The sequence below is a fragment of the Mauremys mutica genome, chromosome 16, assembly GCF_020497125.1.
Source record: "Mauremys mutica isolate MM-2020 ecotype Southern chromosome 16, ASM2049712v1, whole genome shotgun sequence".
Classification (NCBI taxonomy): Eukaryota; Metazoa; Chordata; order Testudines; family Geoemydidae; genus Mauremys; species Mauremys mutica.
The window spans coordinates 19,282,964-19,304,594 of NC_059087.1; the positions used below are offsets into that span (position 1 = coordinate 19,282,964).

At 46.6% G+C, this 21,631-nt stretch overlaps 2 protein-coding genes and 1 gene segment (V, D, J or C); all 3 read right to left on the bottom strand.

Moving 5' to 3' along the window:
- The window catches only part of LOC123351200 (immunoglobulin lambda-1 light chain-like), a 624,702-nt gene that overhangs the window by 12,604 nt on the left and 590,467 nt on the right, over positions 1-21,631 (bottom strand). The window lies entirely within an intron of this gene.
- Positions 1-21,631, bottom strand: part of LOC123351197 (immunoglobulin lambda-1 light chain-like) — a 668,923-nt gene that overhangs the window by 5,757 nt on the left and 641,535 nt on the right. Inside the window, exons 3-4 of one of the 2 annotated variants that reach the window (XM_044990446.1) lie at positions 5,461-5,496; positions 1,705-2,198 (exon numbers count right to left, since the gene is read on the bottom strand). In XM_044990446.1, coding sequence (XP_044846381.1) covers positions 1,876-2,198; positions 5,461-5,496 — 359 coding nt within the window. In that variant the 3' untranslated portion in view covers positions 1,705-1,875. Of the gene's footprint in view, positions 1-1,704; positions 2,199-5,460; positions 5,497-21,631 lie in introns of those variants that run through there. The other variant, XM_044990447.1, reaches the window with a different exon arrangement.
- Positions 20,153-21,631, bottom strand: part of LOC123351198 — a 576,764-nt gene continuing 575,285 nt past the window's right edge. The window contains 1 exon segment of the V gene segment in view: positions 20,153-20,839. Within this exon segment, the coding sequence occupies positions 20,517-20,839 (323 nt within the window).

Here is a 21,631-nt window from a genome sequence, read left to right on the forward strand (position 1 = left end):
TTTTACTCTCCTTCTTACAGTGCAAGGGCATGAAAACTTCTGAGAGCCATTGTCCCCTCTGTGCTCTGCACACTCTTGGTGCTCCAGAAATCATCATCTGGAAATCTTAACTCCCCCCTCCCCCCGCCCACAAGTACAAACGTGTGTGTGTGTGTGAGGTTGTGGGAATGTTAAAAATACTTATTTAAAAAACCATCATTCTTTAAAACTCATCCATAGAGCAGCCTCTCTCAGCTCCCCTTTCCCCTTTCTCGTTTCTGAAGGAGGTGGAAGTGCACGATAAACGCTCTCCGGGAGGTGAGTTCCCGGCTGTACACACGGTGGGTGCTGCTGTCTGGGAAGGGTGGGGCAGACTCCCAGGTGCCCCTCAGAGTATCCAGTCTCACATGCAACATGAAACTTATCCCCGGGCCCCCAGCACCATTTATGGGTTTTAATGGGACACAAACTGTCTGCTCCGGCCCATCAAGGCCCAAACTGTGCAACACACAAGACGTACTAAGGGCCCCAGTGTTGTGCACCCAGAGAATCCCGATCATCAGGACTGGTCTGATTTAGTTCTAAATAATGATGCTTTTCAAGTGTAATATCTTGAATCTGAAGGCTCCCAAAGCACTTTACTTACTTACACAGCTGGTCAAACTGGACATGAGGATCACTGCCTTCACCTGTAGTTGAAATGCAGGACCTATCGCACAGTGGGCAGCAGCACTAGTTTATTTCAGGCAGATTTCCCTGTACAGCTGAACCTGCTGGGAGGGCCAGTTGGGCGGGTTGAGAGCTGTCACCCAGGTTGGTGTTGGCAGGATAGCAAAGGCCACTTTACCAAAGAGGGGTTTGGGTCTCTACTGACCAGACGTAGCCAGGAGCTCTGGTTACAGCCTGTCCCAGGGACCAGCCTGCAGCAGTGTGGTGCCCCTCACTCGATGGGCCAGATTTGGCCACTTATTCCCCTGAGCGCTGAGCTGTTCAGCCAAGAGCCCATTGACTCCAATGAGGCTACTCGAAGAATGACTAATGCTCAGGGAGAAGCAGGGAGCTGGAATCTGCCCCATGAGAGGGCAGAGGGTGACTCAATACTAACTCACAGAGCAGACTGCTCTCTGCAGGGCTAGTGACCCAGCTGAGCATTGACCCAGCCTAGCCCTGCTGGTCTGTGGGGAGCTGCCAGGATCCCAGCACAAGCAGGGCTGGCTGCAGACCCCAGGGGTTTGCATTACGCTCTCATGCAGCCCACTATCACCCAGGGATTACCTAACACAACATGTGCTTTGCAGAGAGATTTGTGCAGCAGCGATTGTCACACCTCACAGAAGGCTGGCTGAGAGCCAGAGTGAGCAGTGTTAAGGGAGAACAGGCACAGCTTGGGGAGTGATCCCTCTGTGACATCTCTCCCCATCCCCCGATCTCCATGATACGACACATCACTTAGCGTCACTTCTCATTAGCTTGTCTGAAACCCCAAAGCCAACAGCTCCTTACTAAAAAGAAAACCATATAGGGTGAGAAAAGGTAAGTTTTTATTTTATCGGAAGAGAAGGTGAATATTGCAATTAATACATGAGATGTAAAAGGGACAGAAGAAGTTAAACTCTTCACAGTCACAGCGATAGTCAATTTTTTCTGATTTTATTAATATCGTAACAAGGCTGCATCAGAGACTAAAGCAGGAAGGACAATTCCAGGGAATGCAGGGGGGTGGGGACGTAGGAATAAAGACAGGTGTCATGAATTGGTAAAACCCCCCACCTAGAGGAGGAAGCAGATTTGCTGGAAATCAGCATTGTGGGAATGCTACAGGCAGATCCTGGCTCCCTTGGGGAGCCCCCTACAGACTGACACGGGAACTGGCCGAGCCCTCCGGGGGTCAGAGGGTTAAGAACACTCTGAGCTCTTCAGGGACTTCTCGAAGCTCTTCCCATCGTGTGTCACCTGGCACGTGTAGGTCTCATGGGTCTTCCACTGTGATGCTTCCAGAGACAGGTAACTGCTGGCCATGTACTTGTTGTCACTCTGTTTGGAGGGTTTGGTCGTCTCCACTCCAGAGGAGATCTGCTGGCCGTCAGCTTTCCAGGTGACTTGGACTGACCCTGGGTAAAAGCTGCCCAGCAGACACACCAGTGTGGCTTTGCTCTTTGTCTTTATCTCTTCTGAGGATGGAGGGAAGAGGTGCACGGTGGGAGATGCCTTTGGCTGACCTACAAGACAAGGAAATTCAGTGTTAGAAAACCCAAATCCAGAGACTGCCAGTGCAGAATGTTCAACATTCCAGATCTGTGCAGTGCAACAAATCCAACCTCTCACAAGCACCGGGGCAGGGTAATTATCTGAGATGTAAGATGTTCTTGTGGTTAAGGCACAGGGCTGGGAATCAGGACATTTGTGGTCAAATCCTTGTTCTGCCACAGGCTTCCTTAGTGAACTTGGCCTAGTTAGTTACTCTCCCTGTCCCTGTGAAAGGGGATAATATCACTTTACTCATCCTTTTTGTCACTTTAATCCTTGAAGGCTTGATCCCATATTCCTCCTGCCCCCATAACTCCCACAACTTGGGGACAGTGTTGGTGCTAAAGATACAAATTATTGTTATGAAAGTGAGCAAAGTAGTATGTTGCAATCTATATGCACTGTATGTCTAGCACGAGTGGTTCACACAGAAAAGGTGCAGTTCATTCTACATTGTGCTTCATTTAAAAAAATCTAAAATCAGCTTTCTGAGGGTTTTGGACTATGTTCTGGATATTTGTTTGGGGTTATTTCTTAGGGTCTAAACTTTACTTAGAGTTTAATGTGTGTGGTTAGGGCACCAGAAGCCACTTCAGTGGCCAGAAAGGTATCTGGGAAAACCCACATTTTTCCTTGTGGAAAAATCCTATAAAATGGAATAACAAAGCAACCAGCATGATCCAAAGGATGGGACGGGGATCTAGACACATTGATAGCGTTATATGGAAACTACTGTAAAATAGTATAGAACATTCATAGCGAGAGCTTTTTCGAACCAATCTGTGGTATTCTATGGCACAGATAAAGTTTCAAGATATTAAATTCTGCAAGGTAAGTCAATGATGTCATTGAGGAGTTATCATTGTCTATCACGTTCTGTAGGTCTTTCTGCTAAGGGTCAGATCTGCAGAACTCTTGGCTGGGAAATAGCCTTTTATCACAGCGTGTTATATGCTGGATACTCTTGTTGCTGAAATGTTTTCAGAAGCATTTATGTGACCAAAGGACTCGAGCCAGTATGTGTGTCAGTGCCTTGCTGGATCAGGGTCTAAGACAAGAGGAAAAGGGACATTGCAAGATTTCCCAGTGGGTGCAGAGTTGAGTCTCCTAGGCCCTAGCCTGACGTTTGGCTATGTTACTGAATGGAGATATGGAGACAATAAAGGACCTTCTGTCTTAGGAATGGGCGCACCAGGGGGTTAAAAATTCCTCAGACTTTTAACATCTAGACACCAGGGATCAAAGTGAGAAGCTCTTCCTCATTCCAGGTAGCACTTTCTTCCACAAGCGGTCGGTCCCACTGACATCAGTGGGCCTGTTTGAAGAGCAGCGTGCTACTTAGCACGAGTAGGCTCGGTGCACCCTGGGCTGTAGTTATTTCACGCTTTACACAGGTCAAAGCTACAAACAATGTTGTCTGAGGTAGCACAGTCAGCCCTGATTTACTGAGCCCTGGCTAGCCGAGATCTATCTGCTCCTCAAGGTTTTACTTTGACGAAGTAGGTACTCCGACGAAGTGGGCATTCACCCACGAAAGCTCATGCTCCAAAACGTCTGTTTGTCTATAAGGTGCCACAAGGTTTTACTGTAACTGAAGCCTGCTGGCCCAGCCAGCATCCTGGTCGTTGTGCTCTGAGCCTGGCAGACACAGAATGCAGCTTCTCGGAAGCCGTCCAGCCCTCCCAGACTGGCCAGCAACCTCGTTAGTGTGCTCCAGGCTTGAGAGAGGCAATTAGTGCCGCCTCTTTCAAGTCCTCCCTTCATGGGCTGTTTCAACCCCACCCCATTTATCTGTAACTCTCCATATTTCATAGGTGTTGGGTGTCCCTCAGCACTGTCAGAAAATCAGGTTTGAGTGGTACTTCCAAACTGAAATCCAGTGGTAGCTACCATTATCCAATGAACAATGGAACCGATCCTCCGGGTCAGGAGTAAGTCAGTCAGTGCAATTACACTCACTCAGTGTAAGTGTAAATCAGTGTAGTTCCATTGTTGTCAAGAGGGCTACACTGATTTACACCACATGAAGATCTGTTCTCATATTGTAAAAATATCAATCGCTGAACTTGCTCTAAAAGTATCAGAGGGGAGCCGTGTTAGTCTGGATCTGTAAAAGCAGCAAAGAATCCTGTGGCACCTTATAGACTAACAGACGTTTTGGAGCATGAGTTTTCGTGGGTGAATACCCACTTCGTCGGATGCAAGTAGTGGAAATTTCCAGGGGCAGGTATATATATGCAAGCAAGAAGCAATATATATGCTCTAAAAGGATACTGCAAATAGGAAGGTAAAAATTACCCATCAAATCTCTTGTCCGTTAAAAATTGGGTTTTTATCTAAATGGAAGTTTTGCAGAAAGTTTCTGCAGATCTAGAAAAAAAATCTTTTTTTATTGCTGGAAAAGCAGAATCTCAAAACCAAATATTTTCACCTAAACTCTCATTTCTCCTGCCCACCCCCCGGCTTTTCATTAATTGTTCGGTGACAACGTTTTAGTGATTGGGTTTGGGTTTTTTGCCAAAAAGTCAATATTTTCTGCTAAAAATTTAGATGAAAAGAATTTTTTTTTAAATTTTTGTTGAAAATTTCCAGCAAGTTTAACCCTATTTCGTGACCAACTCTCACTAATTTGAATTTTCTTCAAGCTAACCAGACAAATCAGGTTTTAGATTGCAACAAACACATTATTTTCTACATCACTTTAGGTTTCAAGGTATTTTACACCCATCTTAAAGAGATTTGGATGAGTTTTGGGGTAGGTTTATTGAAGACAATGGGACTATTTTGTTTTACCTTGCTAGAGAATCTGGCCCTTGGTTTCTTTCACACATGAGACAAAATGGAGTGCTAATAAGAAATGTCTAGTCCATTAAAACCAATGCAAATTAAAAAAAAACAAAACTTTGGAGTGGAAATATTTCCCTGAAGAGGCTAATACCAGTTACTTAGAAATTGGTAGCTGACAGCAGAATCTGCACAGGTTTCATAGGCAAATTCAAAAACCCTTTCAGAGGGAAAATATAAGAAAAATATAAGAAAATCCAGCATGCAACATGTACACACTATTCTGACTATCCATGGGTTAAACATTGTTCTTAACCCCGTGGGAAGGTCTGTGTATAAAGTGAGAGGAGACCCGAGTCTGGCACTAAGACAGAAAAGGAGCTAAAAATCATGGAAACATGACAGTGTTGGCAGTGAGAAGGAAAGGCAGTGAGTAATTCAGTGACTTACCAAGGACGGTCAGATGGGTTCCTCCACCGAAGACAACCCACAGTGACACATGGCTGTACAAAAACCAGTCACGTTCAATGGCAGGGAGAGGTCGCCACCACTGTACGTATGGAGAAAATGGCCATGGAACAACTTCAGCTGGCTCTGCATGAGAGCGAATGTTCCTCGTTTCTGGAGAAGCTCATCGTACAATTGATTGAATGAAGATCCATTGGGAGGTGAAGCAATGGAGTATTCCTTGGAAGAGCTCATATGGGGCCAGATGCTGGTCCATGCATGCCCACCACATAAGAGAGCAGAAGATCATCTTGTCATTATGGCACTGGAGTGGGAGTCAGGAGACTGGGGTTCAAGGAGGGGACACAGAGAGTGTTGAATTGGGGCTGCTACGCTGTTGGTCCTTCCACTGCCAGCTGCCCCTCATAGGTCCCCAGGAGGGAGGGGCTGACAGATTTCTTTGGGATGCTGATAGTGAACACGCTGAGCCACGTTCAACCCTGGTGCAATTATAGTGACTTGTGAGAATTATACCAGAGAAGAATTAGGCCCATTTGCTGCGAGTATTTAATGTATCCAATCGTGTATCTCATGTGGGGGATACCCCTGTTTCCAAAGCACGTGTTTGTAGCCCACCCCCCTGGAAGCGCTGGCATCTCTACAGACATAGTGTAAACACTATCCTAGCGTCACACCAACAAGTGTCAGCAAAGAAACAGATCTGCCATGTGGGGCTGCATGTGTGTGGATAGGAAACCAACACCACGTGCTGTTCTCATCTCTCATCCGGATAGTGCAGCCTTCCCTGCACCTGTCAGTGAGAAGCTACCGCATCCCATGACACGTGGTCCTGCCTTACCTGATCAGGATCTCCAGATAGTCCATCGGGCCAGGAGTCGCTCCGAGTTACTGGGCACAGCATGTCCTGTGTTCACTTTTGGCTGAAGGATGCCGGGGGCTGGTTAAGTCTCCGCACTGGACATGTCGAAGGAACAAGTAAAGAATGCTCAAGATCCATGTGCCATGAAACCGGTCACCACCATCCTCTGCGGGGACCCTGTTAGTACCAATACAAGGCAATGTTGGTACCAATATCCAGTATGCAGCAGAGATCAGAACTTTCCTGAAGGGAAATTAACTCAGTGCCACCAACGACAGCCACTTGCTCTGTATTTCCCAGCTGTTCTCAGCAGTAAATCCCTGCGCTGTTCCCTGGACAGAGCTGCCATGAGACTCTCACCATCGCTGGGCTATTCCCTGCCCCTCCCCTTAGGAGAGCAGCTCTGGGGCCTGCTGCCCAGCAGAGTGCGGGCGTGTGGGGCCCCTCTCACCAAGGGCAGGGCCAGTAAACATCTAGGCTGTGAGCTGTGTCCATGCTCAGCTGGTTTCTTCTGAATTAAACCAGGGCACTGGACCCTCCCTCTGACTGTAAATACAAACTCCCCTGAGCGCCTGGTGTGTGTCAGCTCAGCACGGCCAGGGGAGTGAATGGGACCAGCCTCATTCCCTCACTAATGGGCTGCAGTTGAAGCTGTTTATAGCACTTGATCTTGCACTTACTGAAGTCAGTGACACAGCTCCCTTGACGCCAATGGACCAGACCTTACATAAGCCCCTGGACAGTGGTTTTCAGGCCTGACGGAGGCTCTGAAGCACACTCCCCCAAACACTAACACTGTTAAGTGTGGCGTGGGCTTGGGAACACGTGACGAGCAGGAGAATTCTGTGCAGCTTTGGGTGAGCATCAGGGGTTCTGTCTAATTCTCAGCGATAAATGTGTTGCTCTTCCAGGGAAGATGTTTTGGGTTATTAGAAATCCCCTCACACCTCTAATGTGGCACTTGCTGATTTGATATGTTAAGTGACTTTCATCATTCTCCCAGGTCACGGCTGGGTCATGTGTCCCTTACCCACAGTAGGGTGAAGTCACCCCTGGGCTTAGGCTCTGCATAGGCCTATGCTCCATTTAAACCCAACTTAACAGGGCTGATGTAGGATTTCAGTGGTGCATAGACATTATGCAGGTCCTCTGCACAGGGTGAATGTCACCCATTGGTGAGCACTTCTTCACCCGAACAGTCCTCTTGAAATCCATGGGACTAACTCAGGTGAGTAAAAGCTCACGAGTAAGAACTAACATGCACACCCTAACTGTTGAATCATTCAGGAGTGACTCATCTAGATGTTTAACTTAATTAAAGGTCGGCACGTGCTTAACTGCTCTGCTGAATCAGGGCCTGTTTTCCTTTTGCTCAGTTTCCTCAGGCTGCATTACTTGTGTCTGATGTTTGCTTTGGCTACTATTTTAATCCAGCAAATGAAGGGTTAATGGCGTCTCATACTGGATGGCCACAGGCTAAATGGGGATGTAGGTGGGACTGAGTTGGTGTGTAACCCTTGTGGTGGTTCTCTGCACCATAGCTAATTTAGACCCCATCATTTTATACATATCATTGGGATTATGTAATTAACATTGAATTTCATCTGCTATTTTGTTGAGTTTTGTGAGATCCCTTTGCAACTCTTTGCTGTGAGCTTTGGACTTAAATATCTTGAGTAATTTTATATCATCTGCAAACTTTGCCACCTCACTGTTTATTCCCTTTTCCAGACCATTTATTAGTCTGTTGAACAGCGCTGGTCCCAATCCAAATCCCTGGGGCACCCTATTATTTGCTTCTCTCCATTGTGAAAACTCACCATTTATTCCTATGCTTTGTTTCCTACCCTTAAGCAGTTACTGATCCATGGAAGGACCTTCCCTCTTATCACATGACTGCTTACTTTGCTTAAGAGCCTTTGGCTATCAAAGGCTTTCCAAAAGTCAAAGTATACTATATCCGTTGGATCATCCTGGTCCACATGCTTGTTTACACCCTCAAAAATTCTAATAGATTGGTGAGGTGTGATTTTTTTTCCTTTACAAAAGCCATGTTGACTCTTCCCCAATATATCAAGTTCATCTCTATGTCTGATAATTCTGAGCTTTACTATCGTTTCAACCAATTTGCCAGATACTGAAGTTAGACTTATCGGCCTGTAATTTCCAGGATCACCTCTGGAGTCTTTAAAAAAAATTGGCATTATAGAGTTATTTGGTTTCTTTCCCCTACACTTGATTTAGCTTGTATAGGTGCCACAGCAGACTGGGAAGTGACATGTGGGGGAAAAAACCTCAGGGCCTGGAGTAAAACTAGCTACTCCACCAGGCTATGCTTGATCTTAGCTTTCTCTTTCCCTGTAGCATGGTGACCCAGTACCACCCTGGGATACAGGGGCCTTGAATTCTTGCCTCCCTGGTGGTTTCTCTCTGGGTGTAATTCTGGAGTCCTGCAGGAGGCCTATGTACTATTGAAGCCCACTCACGTAAACGGTTCATGGGCTTCATGAAGGCCATTGCACAGGGTGAATTTCACCCTCCATGAATTCTGTTACTAGTTGTACCCACACATTTGGGTCCAGGGAGCAGGCTGGCTCTATCTGTGTGAGCAGCTGAGATTGCAGGCTAACGACCAGGCAAGCCATTTACATCCAGTAAGAATTCTTTTCAGTAATGATAACCCTACAGCACAGTGAATGACAGACCACAGATAAATGGAGCTAGGGCTGAGCAATATAATCTCTCCCTTGGGGGGCTTCGTGGCTTTATGCCTTTTCAAGCTATTACAAAGGACGTGTTTTCATTTGGAGTTCACATTTGTAACTGTAAATGTATCTATGACTGCATTTGCCAGGCCTCTGTTGGTAAATTATAACCTGTTTACTCTTATTGGAGCTGCAGGGTCGCTGCTGAGACATTCCCCTTTGGGAGAAGGAACAGGGACACAGCAGCTCGGAACAAAGATATTTTGATTTTAAAAAAATCTATTCAAAGCTCCTCCTACCTAATAATGTTCATTTGTAATTGACAAGCCCGTAGCCATCTGCCCCCCGCGAACGAATAGCAGGTCCCACCCAGAGCAGCACAGTGCAGTTTGGCATTCAAGGGGAAGGTGCATTTCCCTGGCTGCACGGCTGTTTTTGTGACTTGTGGGCGGCCAGGGACACCAGCAGCAGGAGATACTCAGTGAATTGAGTGGCCTGGCGTAGCATGAGGTCTGTTCGTGGTCCAGTTACGCCATTCGAAGGTGAGTCCAGTGACACTCTTGTGCAGAGAGCCAGCAAAAGACCCACGGCACCACTAATAGAAAGACCCACTACGCTTGCTTCATAGTGTTTAAGTGAGACTAAGTTCAGACCATGGGAGCTCCCAAGAGAAACCGAGCAGTGGGTCCCACCAGAATATTTCTGCCCTGGCAGCTGCAACCTCTGTTGCTTAGAGCAGTAGCACCTTTCGCCAGACTCAGGGTAACTCCCAAGCTTGGTGCTAGTGGTTTTATTGCTAGACAAAAGCAAACAAGGTGAGATTGTCAGCAGGCGTAAATCGGCCTCACTCCACCCAATTCAGTGGCATGGTACCAATCTACTCCAGGTGAAAATCCAAGAGAGAGTTTTAAAGCTATGAATACATATTACCCAGTGGCTACTAAATCTTACTGATATTGCTAGGAATAAGTTATTGACAGATAAATTGAGAGAAATCAGTTCAGCCTTTGGAACCAGAAGAATAAACTATTGGCAGATAAATGTCCATCTTTTTATTGCAGAATCATGATAAACAACTTTTTGAAAACATTTGAAAGAGGCAATAATTTTAACTCTTCACGGACACAACGATAGGTGAATGTTTCTGGTTTTATTAATATCATAACAAGGCTGCATCAGAGACTAAAGCAGGAAGGACATTTCCAGGGAATGCAGAGGGGTGAGAGCAGTGGGAACATGGGAATAAAAGCAGATATCAAAGGGATCATCAAAGATCCCCCACATCACACAGGAAGCAGAGCCTGCTGGAGATCAGCATTAAGGTGATGCTACAGACTGATCCCGGCTCTTTTGTGGAAAATTCTACTGATAGACACAAGGACCAGCTGAGCCGTCAGAGGGTTAAGAACACTGTGAGCGCTGCAAAGACTTCACGATGTTTTTCCCATCATGTGTCACCTCGCAGGTGTAGGACTCATTGCTCTTCCAATCTGATGCAGCCAGAGACAGGTAACTGCTGGCCATGTACTTGTTGTCACTCTGTTTGGAGGGTTTGGTCGTCTCCACTCCAGTGGAGATCTGCTTGCTGTCAGCTTTCCAGGTGACTTGGACTGACCCAGGGTAAAAACCTTCTATCAGACACACCAGCGTGGCTTTGCTCTTTGTACTTATCTCTTCTCCGAGGATGGAGGGAAGAGGTGCACGGTGGGAGATGCCTTTGGCTGACCTACAAGACAATGTGGTTCAGAGTCAGATTAGGAAGAAAACCAAAAGAATTCAGATACACAGTGGAACATCAAATTCAGATGCCGCCAGTGCAGAATGCAAGGTACTGGATATTTTGAGCTAGATCCTCACCTACTATAAATCAATGTAGTTCCATGACACCAGTGGAGGATCTGGCTCTTCGGGTCTATAAAGCTTTATGTTTTTAAATAAAGTCTGTGGTGCCTGAGGGAGAAACTGCCTGAAATCTAAACCAATGCTGCTTTGTAACTATAAAGTCTTACCATTAAAAATCAAATCAAAACTCCATCTCCGGATTCTTTCCGGCAAAGATAGAGTGGAGTAGAACAGGAAAAGCTCAGTTCAGCTAAACCCCTGATAATGTTTTTCCACCGAAAGGACTATTCTATGGATACAGATCATCCTCCCAGAGAAATCCTGCACCAAAATTTGGCAATACTGTATAATAATCTCCAGTGTTAAACATTCCCCAGCATCTCTCCCACCATCTTCCCTCTCCCACCAGCTAAGGAGCCATGTGGCACTGCCACTGCATTTGCACGATTGCTCAGGAATTCAGGGCTGAGGAGTGTAGCTGGCTTATTCTCTGAGTCAACTACGTTTGGTCTGCTGCGAGCTGCCAGCAGAACATGGAAAGCAGCCTTTGCTTTCGTGCACAAAATGGCGCCCGCTACCACTGGGCTGCTGTCCTCATGCGAGAGCCAGTCTATCTTTAAAACTGCCAGCTAGCATTTGCCATCCTGTGCCCACCCGCTGGCTGTAGGAAATGTGGATGTTTCGGAGGGCTCCAGGGTTAGCTCTGATCTGGAATCCTGTCTAACCTGAGAGCTATTTAAATTGGTTTGTTTTTACTTGTTGGTATTATAGAAATTTGTGCCCCTTCAGTATCTCCTCCTGCAGGATACTCCACACATGGCAGAGAACTCGCATAGCGTCTTTCAAGTTTTTATTCTTACTGTTTTCTTAATACTTTAGGGCTGCATTAGGCAGGTACTGAGGGAAATGTTAAACCACTGCCATCAATTTCACTGCATCAGAGAAACCAAAAGCAAAATTTGGGCCCTTAAAATGAGAATAAGGGCCCTAATCCAGTTCAGCACTTAAACGCATGCTTAACTTTAAATTCATCAGCCATCCCCTGGAAGTCAATAGACTGACTACTCAGGCGCTTAAAGTTAAGCACGTGCTTAACTGCTCTGCTGGATCAGATTCTTTGTGCAAAGATTTAGGGTAGATTATGGCCCACAGGCAGCATCAGAGTTTCTGCAAATTCAGAATCTGTCACGGCACCCTACATTGCTACTTCCTGTCGGCACAGTTCTCCCACTGCTGATCTCCTGCTTGCCTGGAATTAGGTCCTAGCATTAATAATCTCGTCTGTTACGACCTCACTGGCTCTATGGCTATAACAGCTGAACACCACATTAGTGGGAATGAATGGCCCTTTACTGAGACATGCTCAGCTGAAGGCTGACCTGGCACAAGCCAACATTTAATCCCATAGCTCCGTTACTGTGCAGTTCACAATCACACCCGGGCATTGCTACGTCCGATTATTTCTGTGTGTTCAAGTTGGAGAAATTTAGCCTCTTAGGCCTTGATCCTGCAAACAGATCCATACCACCGGCCCGGGCCGGATTCCTATTGGCTTCAAAGATGCTCTCTGAGTATGCCTGTGTGGATCCAATGGCAGGAGTGGGGCAATATTTTATCTGAGTAGAGAGCCAGAAGGGCTCGCTCTCCTGTGTTCAATTGTACAGCATTTGGCAATTCAAAGAGATATCTATAGTGAACTAGATTCTCTAGGGCAAACTCTCCTCTCACCTACGCTGTGTAAATCCCTTATAATCAATGCACTTTTACCACCGTAACCGAGAAGAATATGGCCCAATATTTTCAGAAGTCAATTTCAGCTCATGTTTAAAGAAACCTCCTTGCTAACAACTGCCAGAGCTGCTAATATTCCCGGCACTGATTGCAGAACAAACAAGAGCAGCAGAGAGCAATCTAGAATTTCCCGTGTTCCATCAATGTATTATTCATTGATTGTTCAGTGCTATGCATCCGAAGAAGTGGGTATTCACCCACGAAAGCTCATGCTGCAAAACGTCTGTTAGTCTATAAGGTGCCACAGGATTCTTTGCTGCTTCTACAGAACCAGACTAACACGGCTACCCCTCTGATACTTCAGTGCTATGGTGCAGTTAATGCTGCAACCAACAAGTAGGGAGATTCCCTCCTCCTGAAGGAAAAGTGATCCTTCAGAGACTTACGCCCTCAGCCTGCAATGAGTTCCCCCAAGGAGACCCATGTGCTAACAAAGAGGCCCACTGGATTCAGTGGTCATTGATAGTCACTGAAGGTTGTGGTCAGATTCTCAGCTATTGTAAATTCACGGCTTTGATTGAGAGAGGCTAATTTATTTATATATATATATATGTGTGTGTGTGTGTGTGTATATATGTATATATGTGCGTGTGTGTGTGTGTGCGCGCACGCACACACACACACACACACACACATGCTGTTGGAAGGAGAACCCATCATTTCAATATCTTCTAGGACAAAGTGAATCCAGATACTCCAGATTTACACCAATGTAACCGAGAGCAGAATTTGGCCCATCGTTTCTAGATCGGGATTCATTTTCTCTTGAATGACAATATGTTAGTCCCATCAGAATCTCGAAAACTCTTAGTTCAGTGGCTTTCAACCTTTTTTCATTTGCGGACCCTTAAAAGATTTTGAATGGAGGTGCGAACCCCTTTGGCAAACTTAGACATAGTCTGTGGCCCCCCAGGGTTGAAAACCACTGTCCTAGATGTTTCACGAGACGCTTTCTGAAAAAAATAAAATAAAAAAATTCTAACGTTGCTGGTGCGACCCTGTCTGCTGGTTTCCCTCTCGCTAGTAGCGAGGAATAAATATCTGTGGATAAACTCCCAAAGGAAATCATCCCTTGACTTAGTCCTGCATATTCTGACTGCACAGACATGTTTAGACCTGCACACGCGGCTTGATTCTCAGAGATGCTGAGCACCCAGCACGGCTATTGGGAGCTGTGGGCACACAGCACCTCTGAAAATTAGGAAATAAGGTTTGTTCACATTCCTCTTAAGCGTGTGTGTTAATTGCCAGCTCAGTGGTCTGACACTGTACAGCAATTCCTATTGATCTGATTCTCAGAGGCACTGTGCCACCACAGTTCCCATTGAAGTCATAATCTGGCCCATTTCAATGCAGCTGTGCAATGCTGGGCAGGGACACTCTTCTGTCCTGTCGCAATGATCAGCCTATGTCCCGAAGCACAAGATATCAATTCCCTTGCCTTTGCATGTGCAAGACACAGAACAGTGGCGTTAACTGGTCATAAAATTATCCAACTTCTTGTTAACTCAAGCTACAGTGTTTTACTCCATCATCTCCCCTGGGGATGATACACCCTTTTACTTGGCAAATGCATACTGCCAATCCTTCCATCTAGAGACCCCTCGGCTCAACGGACAGTGAGAAGAGAGGAGTGAGCCGTGTTCGCTTGCTAACAATCACAATAATTCATTCAGAATCGTAAACACTTCAGCTGAATCCTCTCTTGCACCTCTTTGTTCCAGGCTACAGACTCCTACTTGGAGCAGTTCCTCATCCCGACAAATCAGATTTTAAATCCCCAGGGACCAATGACTTTTATAGAACATTAGATTTCATGGGATTGGACACCTGTCTGTAGGCACCTGGGGTGAGTTTTGGTGGAGCTCTATTGCGGACAATGGAGCTAGGACAGTGCAGCACCTGAGAACCTGGCTCTGGGTTTCTTTCATACACTGACTAACAGCCGGTGCTACTGAGAAATAGTTCATACCTTAAAAGAAAAAGAGAGAAAATCTTTTCCTTAAGGGGCTAACACTAGGTCATCGTAACTGGGCACCCAGAGGCAGAATCTCAGTAGGTTTCATTAGGAAAAGAAAAGAAAACCCAGCATGGGGCGTATACACCTGCTATGACTATCCAGAGAGACTAAACGTTATTCCCAACACTGGGTGAAGGTCCATATATAAAGTGAGAGGAGTCCCGAGCCCGGCATGAAGACAAAGAAATTAGAAAAAAAAATCATGGAAAATGTACAATAGAGGCAGGAGAAGGAAAGTTTGTGAGTAATTCAGTGACTTACCAAGGACGGTCAGCTGGGTTCCTCCACCGAAGATCCACCACAGTGACACAGGGCTGTACAAAAACCAGTCCCAGTCGATGGCAGGGAGAGGTCGCCACCTCTGCCCGCGTAGGGAAAAAGAGCCGCGGGGCAATTTCCACTGGCAGGTTTATCCTTTCTGGAAAAACTTATCGTACAATCAGAGGATTGAAGATCCACTGGGAAGCGCAGCAATGGAGTATTCCTTGGGACAACTCACAATAAGGCCAAATCCTGGTCCTCGTACAGAGCTCATGTGGTCTTGTAGTTAAGGCACAGGCATGGGAGTCAGGTGGGCGGGGTTCATATCCTGGCTCTGCCACTGACTTTGTATCCTTGGGCAAGTCACATCATCTCTGTGTCTCCATTCCTCATCTTTAAAATGGGGGCAGCACTTCCCTGCCTCACAGGGTGGTATAAGGATAAGTTCTACCGTGTCTCAGAGATGCTCAGGCACAACAGTGGTTGAGGGCGTAAAGGTACCGAGAGAGAAGCAAAGGAGCTCTGTGTTCTGGTACCGCACTGGGTTCCCCCACTACTGCGCTCCCCCAACCCCCACACAGGCTGTGGATCTGCCTGCGTGTCTGTGCGGCTGTGGCTGGAGCCCGTGGAGAACGGTTGTTGGGTGCTGGAGGCATGTACACAACTGGACTGCGTGTTGGTCCTTCCACTGCCATTTGGCCCTGACAGGCCAGTACTGGGCCAAATTCATCACTGGGGCCATTGTACTGACCTCAGTGGAATCACGTCATGGAAGGAATGAGGGGCATTAGCAGTCAGTACTGAGTGGATTCAGTGGTGTATGTTATGGGTACGATAACCGTACTTAGAAAGCATGTGTCCGTGACCCCACACCTCTGGGAGCACCAGCATCTTTCTAGACATAATTAATGTGCAGCACGTCCCTGTTACCCACCAATTAGTGTCAGCGAAGAGACGAATCAGACATGCCAGGGGCTGCACACGGGTGGATCGGATGTGATCCAAACCACGTGCTGTCCTCGTCCACTCTCTGAATAGTGCAGCCTCTCTGCACCTGTCTGTGAGAAGCTAAAACATCCCCTCCCAGATTGTCCCAACTTACCTGATCAGGATCTTCAGATGGGCCAGGGGACCAGGGGGTCGCTCTGAGTCACTGGGCACAGCCCTTCTGCCCGGAGCTGCGTCATGACGTCCTGTGCTCGCTCTCAGCTGAGCCACGCAGGGGGCTGGTGACGTCTCTACGTTGGACATGCCTGAGGAATGACTCAAAATCCATGTTCCATGTAACCAATCAGCCCACACTCTGTCTGATCCGTGCGGTAAGATTGCCAATTTTGGTTGGATGTATTCCTGGAGGTTTCATCACATGACATAATCTTTAATTAAAGATTAATCATTAATTCCTGTATTAATCGACAATCCTGGACGGTTGACCAGCAGTGGATCAGATGTAGGTGTTACTGTCAGTCTCCCTGGAAGCCAGGAGCCAATTAAGATGCTCAGAACCTTTGGTGCTTGTAAAAGCCATGTCCATCGTACAGCTGGCAAATGCTGGAAAATGCTCCAGCCCCTGTTGGTACCAATACAAGACAATGCTGGTATCAGTAGAGCGCATGTCTGCTCAGCCCATGTCCAGTGTGCAGGAGACGTCAGCACTTTCCTCAAGGGAGACCCCAAGTTGCCTTTACAAATTAAGAGTGCAATCAACGACAGCCACTTGCTCTGTATTTCCCAGCTGTTCTCAGCAGTAAATCCCTGCGTCGTTCCCTGCACAGAGCTGCCAGGAGACTCTCACCATCGCTGGGCTATTCCCTGCCCCTCCCCTTAGGAGAGCAGCTCTGGGGCCTGCTGCCCAGCAGAGTGTGGGCGTGTGGGGCCCCTCTCACCAAGGGCAGGGCCAGTAAACATCTAGGCTGTGAGCTGTGTCCATGCTCAGCTGGTTTCTTCTGAATTAAACCAGGGCACTGGACCCTCCCTCTGACTGTCAATACAAACTCCCCTGAGCGCCTGGTGTGTGTCAGCTCAGCACGGCCAGGGGAGTGAATGGGACCAGCCTCATTCCCTCACTAATGGGCAGCAGTTGAAGCTGTTTATAGCACTTGATCTTGCACTTACTGAAGTCAGTGACACAGCTCCCTTGACGCCAATGGACCAGACCTTATATAAGCCCCTGGACAGTGGTTTTCAGGCCTGACGGAGGCTCTGAAGCACACTCCCCCAAACACTAACACTGTTAAGTGTGGGGTGGCCTTGGGAACACGTGAGGAGCAGGAGAATTCTGTGCAGCTGTGGGTGAGCATCAGGGATTCTGTCTAATTCTAAGCGATAAATGTGTTGCTCTTCCAGGGAAGATGTTTTGGGTTATTAGAAATCCCTTCACACCTCTAATGTGGCACTTGCTGATTTGATATGTTAAGTGACTTCATCATTCTTCCAGGTCAGGGCTGGGTTGTGTGTCCCTTACCCACAGTAGGGTGAAGTCACCCCTGGGCTTAGGCTCTGCATAGGCCTATGCTCCATTTAAACCCAACTTAAGAGGGCTGATGTAGGATTTCAGTGGTGCATAGACATTATACAGGTCCTCTGCACAGGGTGAATGTCACGCACTGGTGAGCACTTCTTCACCCGAACAGTCCTCTTGAAATCCATGGGACTAACTCAGGTGAGTAAAAACTCATGAGTAAGAGCTAACATGCACACACCTAACTGTTGACTCATTCAGGAGTGACTCATCTAGATGTTTAACTTAATTAAAGGTCGGCACGTGCTTAACTGCTCTGCTGAATCAGGGCCTGTTTTCCTTTTGCTCAGTTTCCTCAGGCTGCATTACTTGTGTCTGATGTTTGCTTTAGCTACTATTTTAATCCAGCAAATGAAGGGTTAATGGCGTCTCATACTGGATGGCCACAGGCTAAATGGGGATGTAGGTGGGACTGAGTTGGTGTGTAACCCTTGTGGTGGTTCTCTGCATCACAGCTAATTTAGACCCCAGCATTTTATACATATCATTGGGATTATGTAATTAACATTGAATTTCATCTGCTATTTTGCTGAGTTTTGTGAACTCCCTTTGCAACTCTGTGAGCTTTGGACTTAAATATCTTGAGTAATTTTATATCATCTGCAAACTTTGCCACCTCACTGTCTATGGCCTTTTCCAGACCATTTATTAGTCTGTTGAACAGCGCTGGTCCCAATCCAAATCCCTGGGGCACCCTACTATTTGCTTCTCTCCATTGTGAAAACTCACCATTTATTCCTATGCTTTGTTTCTTATCCTTAAGCAGTTACTGATCCATGCAAGGACCTTCCCTCTTATCACATGACTGCTTACTTTGCTTAAGAGCCTTTGGCTATCAAAGGCTTTCCAAAAGCCAAAGTATACTATATCCGTTGGATCATCCTGGTCCACATGCTTGTTTACACCCACAAAAATTCTAATAGATTGGTGAGGTGTGATTTTTTTCCTTTGCAAAAGCCATGTTGACTCTTCCCCAATATATCAAGTTCATCTCTATGTCCGATAATTCTGAGCTTTACTATCGTTTCAACCAATTTGCCAGATACTGAAGTTAGGCTTATCGGCCTGTAATTTCCAGGATCACCTCTGGAGTCTTTAAAAAAAATTGGCATTATAGAGTTATTTGGTTTCTTTCCCCTACACTTGATTTAGCTTGTATAGGTGCCACAGCAGACTGGGAAGTGACATGTGGGGGAAAAAACCTCAGGGCCTGGAGTAAAACTAGCTACTCCACCAGGCTATGCTTGATCTTAGCCTTCTCTTTCCCTGTAGCATGGTGACCCAGTACCAGCCTGGGAGACAGGGGCCTTGAATTCTTGCCTCCCTGGTGGTTTCTCTCTGGGTGTAATTCTGGAGTCCTGCAGGAAGCTTATGTACTATTGAAGACCACTCACATAAATGGTTCATGGGCTTCATGAAGGCCATTGCACAGGGTGAATTTCACCCTCCATGAATTCTGTTACTAGTTGTACCCACACATTTGGGTCCAGGGGAGCAGGCTGGCTATATCTGTAGGGGCAGCTGAGATTGCAGGCTAATGACCAGGCAAGCCATTTACATCCAGTAAGAATTCTTTTCAGTAACGATAACCCTACAGCACAGTGAATGACAGACCACAGATAAATGGAGCTAGGGCTGAGCAATATAATCTCTCCCTTGGGGGGCTTCGTGGCTTTATGCCTTTTCAAGCTATTACAAAGGACGTGTTTTCATTTGGAGTTCACATTTGTAACTGTCAATGTATCTATGACTGCATTTGCCAGGCCTCTGTTGGTAAATTATAACCTGTTTACTCTTATTGGAGCTGCAGGGTCACTGCTGAGACATTCCCCTTTGGGAGAAGGAACAGGGACACAGCAGCTCGGACCAAAGAGCTTTTGATTTAAAAAAAATCTATTCAAAGCTCCTCCTACCTAATAATGTTTGTTTGTAATTGACAAGCCCGTAGCCATCCGCCCCCCGCGAACGAATAGCAGGTCCCACCCAGAGCAGCACAGTGCAGTTTGGCATTCAAGGGGAAGGTGCATTTCCCTGGCTGCATGGCTGTTTTTGTGACTTGTGGGCGGCCAGGGACACCAGCAGCAGGAGATACTCAGTGAATTGAGTGGCCTGGCGTAGCATGAGGTTTGTTCGTGGTCCAGTTATGCCATTCGAAGGTGAGTCCAGTGACGCTCTTGTGCAGAGAGCCAGCAAAAGACCCACGGCACCACTAATAGAAAGACTCACTTACGCTTGCTCCATAGTGTTTAAGTGAGACTCGAGAGCCACATAACTGTGGCTAAGTTCAGACCATGGGAGCTCCCAAGAGAAACCGAGCAGCGGGTCCCACCAGAATATTTCTGCCCTGGCAGCTGCAACCTCTGTTGCTTAGAGCAGTAGCACCTTTCGCCAGACTCAGGGTAACTCCCAAGCTTGGTGCTAGTGGTTTTATTGCTAGACAAAAGCAAACAAGGTGAGATCGTCAGCAGGCGTAAATCGGCCTCACTCCACCCAATTCAGGGGCGTGGTGCCAATCTACTCCAGATGAAAATCCAAGAGAGAGTTTTAAAACTATGAATATATCTTACCCAGTGGCTACTAAATCTTACTGATATTTGCTAGGAATAAGTTATTGACAGATAAATTGAGAGAAATCAGTTCAGCCTTTGGAACCAGAAGAATAAACTATTGGCAGATAAATGTCCATCTTTTTATTGCAGAATCATGATAAACAACTTTTTGAAAACATTTGAAAGAGGCAATAATTTTAACTCTTCACGGACACAACGATAGGTGAATGTTTCTGGTTTTATTAATATCATAACAAGGCTGCATCAGAGACTAAAGCAGGAAGGACATTTCCAGGGAATGCAGAGGGGTGAGAGCAGTGGGAACATGGGAATAAAAGCAGATATCAAAGGGATCATCAAAGATCCCCCACATCACACAGGAAGCAGAGCCTGCTGGAGATCAGCATTAAGGTGATGCTACAGACTGATCCCGGCTCTTTTGTGGAAAATTCTACTGATAGACACAAGGACCAGCTGAGCCGTCAGAGGGTTAAGAACACTGTGAGCGCTGCAAAGACTTCACAATGTTTTTCCCATCATGTGTCACCTCGCAGGTGTAGGACTCATTGCTCTTCCAATCTGATGCAGCCAGAGACAGGTAACTGCTGGCCATGTACTTGTTGTCACTCTGTTTGGAGGGTTTGGTCGTCTCCACTCCAGTGGAGATCTGCTTGCTGTCAGCTTTCCAGGTGACTTGGACTGACCCAGGGTAAAAACCTTCTATCAGACACACCAGCGTGGCTTTGCTCTTTGTACTTATCTCTTCCGAGGATGGAGGGAAGAGGTGCACGGTGGGAGATGCCTTTGGCTGACCTACAAGACAATGTGGTTCAGAGTCAGATTAGGAAGAAAACCAAAAGAATTCAGATACACAGTGGAACATCAAATTCAGATGCCGCCAGTGCAGAATGCAAGGTACTGGATATTTTGAGCTAGATCCTCACCTACTATAAATCAATGTAGTTCCATGACACCAGTGGAGGATCTGGCTCTTCGGGTCTATAAAGCTTTATGTTTTTAAATAAAGTCTGTGGTGCCTGAGGGAGAAACTGCCTGAAATCTAAACCAATGCTGCTTTGTAACTATAAAGTCTTACCATTAAAAATCAAATCAAAACTCCATCTCCGGATTCTTTCCGGCAAAGATAGAGTGGAGTAGAACAGGAAAAGCTCAGTTCAGCTAAACCCCTGATAATGTTTTTCCACCGAAAGGACTATTCTATGGATACAGATCATCCTCCCAGAGAAATCCTGCACCAAAATTTGGCAATACTGTATAATAATCTCCAGTGTTAAACATTCCCCAGCATCTCTCCCACCATCTTCCCTCTCCCACCAGCTAAGGAGCCATGTGGCACTGCCACTGCATTTGCACGATTGCTCAGGAATTCAGGGCTGAGGAGTGTAGCTGGCTTATTCTCTGAGTCAACTACGTTTGGTCTGCTGCGAGCTGCCAGCAGAACATGGAAAGCAGCCTTTGCTTTCGTGCACAAAATGGCGCCCGCTACCACTGGGCTGCTGTCCTCATGCGAGAGCCAGTCTATCTTTAAAACTGCCAGCTAGCATTTGCCATCCTGTGCCCACCCGCTGGCTGTAGGAAATGTGG